We start from the raw sequence: 9,735 nt of genomic DNA, 5'->3' as shown, positions 1-9,735 counted from the left end.
CTGTAAGTCTACGTGCTATTCCTATTCTTAGAGCCTTTTTTTCTACCCTCCCCAAATGGCTCTCCCCACTCTTTGAGGAGATGCAGGGGCTTCCCTGGTGGGCCTCCAGAGGTGCAGAAGTTCTCTGTCTTCTGCCTTTCCCTAATTGTTATTTCCTGTGGCTTTCAGGGTCCTTTTCACACTGGGCCAGTTGCTCCCGATTTCCACAGCGGCTGCTCGGCTCCATCAGGGTCTAAAGTCCAGGGCTGGAACATGCTGGCCTCTCTTCCTTATCAACACGCGCAAGGTGCTTTTCCCGCCACTGAGACCCGGGAGGATGCCCGCCTCTAATGCCTCCCACTTCTATTCTCCCACCTGCACCTTGCTTGGCGTGCCAGGACTGGAAGCTCTGCACCCCTGGCTCTCCATCCCTCTGTGTGTTGGGTATGCGATCGCCCTTCTGGGGAACTTCACCATCCTCTTTGTGGTGAAGACCGAGGCCAGCCTGCACCAGCCCATGTTCTACCTCCTCTGCCTGCTCTCCTTCATTGACCTGGGCCTCTCCACCTCCACCCTGCCCAAGATGCTGGCCATCTTCTGGTTTGGCCTGGGGGAGATCACGTTTGACGCCTGCCTGGTCCAGATGTTCTTCATCCACACCTTCACGGGGATGGAATCCGTGGTGCTCCTGGCCATGGCTTTCGACAGGTTCGTGGCCATCTGTGACCCTCTGAGATACACCGTCATCCTGACCAAAGAGCGGGTGGCCTGCATGTGTGCCTTTGTGGCGTTGCGACCAACTTTTCTGGTGATTCCCATCGTGCTGATGACTCTGCGCCTGCCCTTCTGCAAGTCCCACCTCATCATCGCCCACACATACTGCGAGCACATGGGCATCGCCAAGCTCTCCTGCACAGACATCCGGGCGAACAGCATCTACGGCTTGTTCACGATTGCCTTCCTCATGCTGGACTTAGTTCTGATCTTTGGGTCCTACGTGCTGATCCTAAGGGCCGTTTTCCATCTGCCTTCCAGGGAGGCCCGGCTCAAGTCTTTGGGCACCTGCAGTTCCCACGTGGCCGTGATTTTTGTCTTCTACACGCCAGCCTTCTTCTCCTTCCTCACCCACCGCTTTGGACACAACATCCCCCTGTTTGGCCACATCCTCATTGCCAACCTCTACGTCATTCTGCCCCCGATGCTCAACCCGGTCATCTATGGCGTGAGGACCAGGGAGATCCGGAAAAGAATCCTGCGCATGTTCAGTTCAGAAAGGGGACTCATGACTCACACTGCCTGATGGTGCAGATATCAAATACACACACACACACACGTACGTTCATGCACATATACACAGTAGATAGATAGATAGATAGATAGATAGATAGATAGATAGATAGATAGATAGATAGATAGATAGATAGACAGACAGACAGACAGACAGACAGACAGACAGACAGACAGACAGACAGACAGATGATAGATAGATGATAGATAGATAGATAGATAGATAGATAGATAGATAGATAGATAGATAGATAGATAGTTAGATAGATGAGAGAGAGAGAGAGAGAGAGAGAGAGAGAGAATGATGAGCACGTGACAGAAGAAAAGTAAACATACACATGCACAATCCACGTAATTACACACAATATTTCTTTGGGGCACTGGCCTCATAACTGGAAGTCCAGTTCAGCTCTCCAGGCAATCACTTGTGGCGTTGCTTTGTGCAGATCTTCTAGGGATCCAAGGAACACACATTGTGAGCAATCTTATACAATATCTGTAACAGTTTGCATATCAGCACGACAATCACAATGGGGAATCTTTCCAACACACACACGCACACACATACCACACTTTGCTGAACAGCAGTTGAGTACAACCTAGACACCTGCCTTCAGCCCCGTCAGCTGTGGGGGCTGAGGGGATTTTGCTTATGAATAGGGTGGCCCCAGTCTTTCTGAAAGGATCGCCAAATCTCCATTTCTAAAGAGTGGCCTCCTCAGGTTTCTGCCTGAGAAAAGAGAGACTGGGGGCTTTTTTCTGCCTAAGATTTTATCTCCATTTCTCCTTCAACTCCATCTGGTCGGCTGTCCCAGAACGGCATGCTGTTGCTGGTTCTGCTCATCAATAAACAGGAACCCTCTTTCTTGAGCAGCCTCCATTTTTATTTCCAGCATCTTACCCTCCACTTTATCTACTCCTGGCTTGGAACTGGACCTGATGGTTTTTCTTTCAACCAAACCTTCGCCCTCATCGCCACTCCTGCAAAAGAATAACTGTCAAGGAGACTTTGAAGGGTGGCCACTAGAGGGCAACAGAGGACAAAAAATTGGTGGATCTTAGGACTTTTGAACTCTGAAAATAAATTTAAATATCTGCTATTACAGACTCAGGGGTGGGATTCAGCCAGTTCGCACCACTTCTGCAGAACCGGTAGCTACTTTTTTGTTGCCCAGACCCAGAATGGGCTTCCGGAAGCGGCATCCACACATAGAATCGGTTGTTCACATATTTGAATCCCGCCACTGTACTATAGAATAATTAGATGATGTTATTGAAGAGGAACAAGTACCATTAAAAGAACCACCTGTTCAGAATTTGATGTCTCTGTGACTCTTTTAAGCCTGGGTCAATCTAATTGGGTGCTGTTATCTGCTCCTGGCTACTTTCCCTCGTGACCAGAGGCAAGTTCGCCTGGCCAATAACCAGCCAAGAGACAATTAAGGCCTTTTATTTCATTTATTGCAACAAGCAGGGAGAGAAGCTTATCAAAGCTTGATTCTCTCCAAAGTTCCAACTCAAACTATTCCCTTCTTTATACAATCCTGTCCCGGCCGCCACATCCCTCCTCGTTCCACATTGGCTGAGGTGCTATGACAGTGATGGCGAATCTTTTAGAGACCGAGTGCCCAAACTGCAACCCCAAACCCACTTATGCATCGTCGGGTGCCGGGTGGGTGTGGCCCATTGGGTGGGTGTGGCCCATTGGGTGGGCGTGGCTGCAGTGCTAACGGCAGACTGGGTGGGACTAAAAAGTTCAATCAATCAATTCCAACTTTGCAAGATCTTTTTTTTCCCGCGAGAAGTTGAAATTGACTGATTGAACCTTTTTTTATTTTTTGCACATGGCAGCAGAGGCCTAAAGCGAAAAGGTTTTATAATACCCAGCTGAAGGCCCAGGACTGGGGCGACGGCGCGCGTGCCCACAGAGAGGGCTCTGAGTGCCGCCTCTGGCACCCGTGCCATAGGTTCGCCACCACTGTGCTATGAGGTTACACTCTTTCCGACATATTTCTTGCTACATACTAAATCAGTGGTGGCGAACCTATGGCACGAGTGGCAGAGGCGGCACTCGGAGCCCTCTCTGTGGGCACGCACACCGTCGCCCCAGCCCTGCCTTCCCCCGCAGCCCAGTCCTCCCCAGCAGCCCCCTCGGAGGAGAGTCACCCCCAGGTGCAGCCCACATGGAGCAGTGCAGCCAAGCACATGGCAGCTGGGCAGCACATGATGCTGCGGGGCACGGGTGGAGGGTGTAGCCACCATGGTGCTGCAGGGCTGCCTGGGCGATCTGCGGCAGGCCGTGGATGGTCCTGAGGGGGGGCGGGGGTGGGGCGGGGGCAGGGCAATTTTGGGGCACTCGGTCTCTAAAAGGTTCACCATCACTGTACTAAATCATACATCACGTGTGTATGTAAGCTTCCACTGCACGGTAGATTTGACTGTCCCTGAAGATTCATTATATTGGTGCACACCTATCAGGTACAGTTTGAAAAAGAAGTCATGACACCGGTGTATATTGTGTATTAAACTGATTCAAGGGGTTTATAAGAACTATAAGCAACCATTAAAAAATACATTCCCCATAATCCACAAACCCGAAATATTTTAAAAAATGACCAGCATAAAAACAGTCAGAAAAATGAAACAGGAAGCTAGCTTCGCATTAACATCGGTCCACATGTGCTTCCTGCTGGCAGCTGGCAGGAGGTTGGAAGAGCTAAAAAAAAAAAAAAGAGAAAAGGGAAAAGAATGACTAGGCTGGCACCCCAGGCATCCCTCCTGGCAGAACCCTAGCCCAGCACCTGGCGTGCCCCTGGACCCTCTGCAGGTTTGAGCCACCCCTCCGGACTCCTCCTCTTCCTCCTCTCCACTCGTTACTCAAACTAGGTAACATCATCAATGTTAGTGATGATGGTTACCTCTGATGATGTTACCTAGTTTGGGCAATGAAACGTCTGCAAGGAAACAAGTAAGCTCAGAGAGCACCCAGTACCTCACAGAACTTCTCCTCCTCCTCCTCCTCCTCCTCCTCCTCCTCCTCCTCCTCCTCCTCCTCCTCCTCTCTGCAAGTCCAACTTCCTTGCAGCACTGATGGTGTTACCTAGTTTGGGTCATGAAACGTCTGCAAGAAAACCCCTCCAGCTACCAGGGAGCACCAAGGACCCCCCATTTCCACCCTGGGCTACAAATGTTCTCCTTGGTGGGTAAGGCTGTGACTGTCAGGTCAACCTAGTTTCTGAGCTGCTCAGCCTTGCCAACTCTGCAAGCCCCAATTCCTGCCCATCCTGGGCCACCAGCCTGCCACTGACTTCCTCGCAACTCCTCTCTTTGTGAACCAGCCCTGCCGGCACCCGCCTGCCCTCTGCCAGCAGCCCTCAGTTTCTCTGTGCGCAAGGCAAGGCAAGAGGTGGCAAGGCTGTAAGTTGAGGACAACCTATTCTGCACGTTAGCCATTACGCCCACGAGGGCTCCAGGACAAGGATGCCCTGTGCAAGATGGCCCAGGTGCTTTCAGTGGATGCTCCCCCCCACACACACACACACCCAAGAAGGTTGTCTTGCAGTTTGCAAAGAGCCACAAACCGAAGGGAAGGAAACACCCAGGAAGCAGCAGGGGCCTTCCCCCAGTGGCAGAGCCAGCCCTCCTGGTGAGACCTCGGTCAGAGGGTTAAGCCCCGGCTGCTTGGGAGAGCTTCTGGGGAGGGGGCGATTCTCCTTCCAAGATGGGGGCTGATGGGTGGGCTGTGATCGGTTGATTGACTGGGGCTCTGAATGCTCTGGATGTCTGTATGCTTGTAGGATGCAATGAGCAAAGACCCAGGAGATGTTCAGTCTTAACCGTGGCTGCACCATCAGCTGCAGGGACCTTAGATGCTCCTCACCTATGCTCCACTGTTTGGATCAGGGCATGTTGCAAGACCCCCCTCCCATTGTTTGCCTAGAAGGAAGGCCGATGTCTCAGATAGAAACCTCTCCAGATGATCAGGGCCCATTTGGGGCCAAGAACAGACATGCCGCAATTAGTCTCTGCACCCTGGAGACTCCAGCCAGGATGGGACTTCTGGGCTCTGTCAGGAGATGGCATAAATGCCACCCATCCTCAGAGGAAGGTGCTCGGCCTCCTCAGATTCTCTTGCTTCTCTTCCTGCAGACCCCCCACCCAGAGATTCTGCGTGCATCTCTGCAGCTGTTCTCCCCGACGGTTGGATTCCTTGACCACCCAAGGTTTTCCTGGGAAGAAGATCTCACAGCTGGCGGGGCTCTTTCCCGACTGATCAGCGACTGTGCAGTTGTGGTAGGCAGAGATTGAATGGACTGTAGGAGGGAACCCAACTGAGAGCAACCCACCTGCGAAAGGATGTGGCCCCCCAACAGCACCCATTTCTACTCTCCCGTGTTTGTCCTGCTGGGGGTCCCAGGGCTGGAGGAGGTGCACGGATGGCTCTCCATCCCTTTCTGTGCTGGGTTCCTCATTGCTCTTCTGGGGAACTTCACCATCCTCTTCGTGGTGAAGACCGAGGCCAGCCTCCACCAGCCCATGTTCTACTTTCTCTGCCTGCTCTCCTTCGTTGACCTGGGCCTCTCCATCTCCACCCTGCCCAAGATGCTGGCCATCTTCTGGTTTGGCCTGGGGGAGATCACGTTTGATGCCTGCCTGGCCCAGATGTTCTTCATCCACACCTTCACGGGGATGGAATCCATGGTGCTCCTGGCCATGGCTTTCGACAGGTACGTGGCCATCTGTGACCCTCTCAGATACTCCACTATCCTCACACAAGCCACGGTGATCTGGATTTGCCTGGGCATCACTCTGAAGCCGGCCTGTCTGATATTTCCGATGGCCGTGATGTCGAAGCGCCTGCCATTCTGCAGTGCCCACATCGACATGCCCCATACCTACTGCGAGCACATGGGCATCGCCAAGCTGGCCTGCACAGACATCCGCGTCAATGTCTTCTACGGCCTCTGGGTTGCTTCCTTTCTTGTGCTGGAGTTGATCCTGATCGCCACCTCCTACACGAAGATCCTGCAGGCCGTTTTCCGGCTCTCCTCCAAGGAGGCCCGACTCAAATCCTTGAGCACCTGCAGCTCCCACGTGGCCGTGATTTTTGTCTTCTACACACCAGCTTTATTCTCCTTCCTCACCCACCGCTTTGGACACAACATTCCCCATTTTGCCCACATCCTCATTGCCAACCTCTACGTCATTCTGCCCCCGATGCTCAACCCGGTCATCTACGGCGTGAGGACCAGGGAGATCCGGACACGGGTGCTCCGACTGCTCAGCTCCCAGGGGCGTCAGGTTGGGAGACTCTCCATGAAATGACCTCTGCCTCCTGTAAAAAAAGAGTTGCCTTCAGCCAGCTGAAGGGAGGTGAGGCAGAAGCTTCCCCTGAGGGCCTCCTCCAGGGGAAATGACACCCAGCCACCCACCCACTACTCTGCTGTGGCTTTCTTATAGAATGAAAAGAGACGTTAACTAAATGGATTGAACACAAGAATGTAAGACTTTGACTCTGGCTGCTTAAGGAAACTCTGGTGCCCAAAGAGTTCACAAGGGCAAACTAGTAGCTTGTTGGGTAGAAGAACTCAAAACGGTGAATATTTGCATGAAAATCTGTAGCAGAAGCAACTGAACGGCTGAACGGTGCCTGAGAAGGGGGAGCTGGTGTGATGGGCTGAAGTGAAGCAGCCGTTTCCAAGGAAGGGGGGGCAGATTCCAAGGATGGGGAGGGGGGGAGGCCATGAGAGGCAGCCCAGCCCAGAGCTGGACGGGAGACAGAGGAAGAGAGTCAGAATAGCCACTAGCTAGAATCTTCTAGGATATATCCAGTGGCTTGAGATTAGCAAGGCTTCAGTCTGGCAAGATTCTGTCAATTGGGCATAAGCCAATAAAGAACTGAACTTTGGCTGGACTGTTTTACGTCGTTCTTGGGCTGGGCTCCACAGTTCCTGCCATAAGAGGAAGTCTACGGTTTTGGAGCTGGGAAATGGGGGGGGGAGGGTCCCCGCTAAAGTGAGAAAGGAGCTCACCTAAAGCAAGAGCAGGTCTTCTTGCAAGTTCCAGGCACGGACTTTGCCATGTGGGCCAAAGGGTTCTTTCCAGCTGCAAGGAGCCCCCCCCCCATGTCTGACGTCTCTGCGTTGCTAAGGGCTCCATTCAACGATTGCGCAAGAACTGCATCACAGGCCTTATCCTCCAGTTACCAAGCAACTACATCTGTTGCATCTCTTGCAAAGAGAGACCCTAACCAGGAATCTGACCAAGGTCTGCTTGTGTTGGTTTTGTGGCCATGACTGATTGTTGCTGTCTTGCTCAACCCTGTGGTATCTGTCTCAGCAAACATTTAGTTTATCAACAGTGGGATAGTGATGTAAATCCTTGGTGCTCTCTGAGCTTGGTTTTTTTCTTGCAGATGCTTCATGACCCAATTAGGTAACATCATCAAGGCCAGAAGGGGGGGGGGAGTTTGCCCTCTTTTATATACTAGCGACTTGCCCTGTAGCATTGCTGGGGTGTCCTTGAGGCTTCCTTAATTAGGCTGATGTTTACTGTTTGATTATTTGTCTGAACTGGTAATTCCCTGATTCGAGTATTGTTTACTTCTTGATTGTTGGTGTAATGTTAATCTTGGTGTTGCCCTCTATTCGTCTGGGTGTTGATTGCTGATGAGGCATTTTGGTCTTTTTGTTTCCTTTTTGCTGTTCTGGTTGTTTTGTTTTTTTTAATGGTTTGTAGATGTTTATGTGCCTGTTGGTGGCAGATTTGTTTGAGGGTTAGGGTTTCTAAGAATTCTCTAGCATTTAGCCAAAACTACCAGCTCAGACAAACAAGCTAACAACAAACAACCGTCTGTTCAAGGAACCACCAAGAACACTCCCACCAACATTGACAGGGGAAGCCACTAGTGCAGGGGTAGGCACAGCTGGCTCAGGAATTCTGGGAGTTGAAGTCCACGAGTCATAAAAGAGCCAATATGGCCTACCCCTGCACTAGTATGTAAAAGAGAGCAAAACTTTCCCGCATTGATGATGTTCCCTACTTGGGTCAAAAAATGTCTGCAAGAAAACCACCCAGCTCCGAGAGCTTCAGGGACTCCACAGTTCAACCCAGAGCTGCAGATATTCTCTTCCATCTGTACTTCTGTAGATACACAAAGAAAAGGAGGAGAGAGAGAGAGAGAGAGAGAGAGAGAGAGGGAGGGAGGGAGGGAGGGAGGGAGGGAGAGAGAGGGGGAGGGAGAGAGAGAGAGGGAGAATGTAATTGATCCAAATCAATCTTCTTCAGGATGAAAGACCTACTGACTCTAGTCCCAGCTCAGACAGGGTCCGTGCCCTTTACTCAAACCGATCCCACCAGCTGGAGATTGCAAAACAAACCTTGTTCAGCAGAAGGAAGGACACAGAGAGCTGCCTCTCAAAGTCTGTGTAGCACACACACACACACTCCAGTGTCCTTGGGTGGGTTTTATACCGCATTTAACCCAAAGCATGTTTAATGTCACAGGTGTCAACGCTGCTAATATTGGATGTTTTTGCATTGACAACAGATGGAAATGTAGCCATCTTTTACCTTTTGCTTTTAGAGTTAGATGATGGTGGGGGGGGATGTGAATGAGAGTCCAGCTAGACATAACAACACTAAACCTAGCGTGAGAATCAAGGTTATTGTAACCAGAACTGATAAGGAATTGGCAGCTGGAGAGCTGGAGAGGAAGCCCGTGCTTCAAGCTAATTGGGGAATGTGATTTATGAAAATTAATTGGAGGAGGGAATTGTCCTTTGCTACTATGTGCCCAGGGGAGGGGAATTCAGTTTTTGGCTTCGCTTATGCAGTGCCGATATTATGCTACTCAAATAAAAGATTCTTTAAGGTAAACAATGCCTTTCTTTGAAGAGTTTCATTTGTCGGAACCATGTCAAGAAGATCACAAGTTGTTCCCTCCCTTTTTTTACAGTTTCTTTACCCGTAGTTTCTTTACCCATAGGTGATGCACAAATGTATATTTGTTTATTTATTTAATAAATGGCACAGTGGTTGGAGCGCAGCATTGCAGGCTCACTCTGCATTCCCACTGCCAGCTGTTCGATCCTGGCGGACTCGGTGTTGACTCAGCCTTCCATCCTTCCGAGGTCAGTAGAATGAGGACCTAAATTGTTGGAGGCAAGATGCAAATAACACTTTGACATCGTAAACCTCCCAGAGTGTGCTGTAAAGCGCTGTGGGGTGGTAGATAAGTCCAAGTCCCATTGCCGGTGCTATTACAGGCAGTCCCTGACTTATGACCACAAATGAGCCCAACATTTCTGATGTTAAATGAGACATTTTAAGAGAGTTTTGCCCCATTTTACAACCTTTCTTACCACAGTTGTTAAGTGAATCATTGCAGTTGTTAGTAACACACTTGTTAGGGGTGAATTTGGCTTCCCCGTTGACTCTGCTTGTCAGAGGTCCGCAAAAGGGGGTCGC

At 50.8% G+C, this 9,735-nt stretch overlaps 2 protein-coding genes across 2 annotated transcripts; both read left to right on the top strand.

Moving 5' to 3' along the window:
* Positions 1 to 316: 316 nt before the first annotated feature.
* Positions 317 to 1,279, top strand: LOC107297651 (olfactory receptor 52E4-like). Its single transcript, XM_015827012.1, has one exon. The coding sequence runs from the start codon at positions 317 to 319 to the stop codon at positions 1,277 to 1,279; it is 963 nt and encodes a 320-aa protein (XP_015682498.1).
* Positions 1,280 to 5,622: 4,343 nt separating this feature from the next.
* LOC107297650 (olfactory receptor 52E4-like) lies at positions 5,623 to 6,591 on the top strand. The gene has a single exon (XM_015827011.1). It carries the CDS (start codon positions 5,623 to 5,625, stop codon positions 6,589 to 6,591), a length of 969 nt encoding a protein of 322 aa, XP_015682497.1.
* The last annotated feature ends 3,144 nt before the right edge of the window (positions 6,592 to 9,735 follow it).

This window comes from Protobothrops mucrosquamatus, unplaced genomic scaffold (genome assembly GCF_001527695.2).
Source record: "Protobothrops mucrosquamatus isolate PMUCROS unplaced genomic scaffold, P.Mucros_1.0 scaffold3441, whole genome shotgun sequence".
NCBI classification, from domain to species: Eukaryota; Metazoa; Chordata; class Lepidosauria; order Squamata; family Viperidae; genus Protobothrops; species Protobothrops mucrosquamatus.
The sequence above is the reverse complement of the archived record's forward strand: the minus strand, read 5'-3'. Positions and strand labels throughout refer to the sequence as shown.

Bases quoted from the DNA above. Each gene is read 5' to 3' on its own strand.
- LOC107297651 (XM_015827012.1), top strand. From the start codon at position 317: ATGCCCGCCTCTAATGCCTCCCACTTCTATTCTCCCACCTGCACCTTG.
- LOC107297650 (XM_015827011.1), top strand. From the start codon at position 5,623: ATGTGGCCCCCCAACAGCACCCATTTCTACTCTCCCGTGTTTGTCCTG.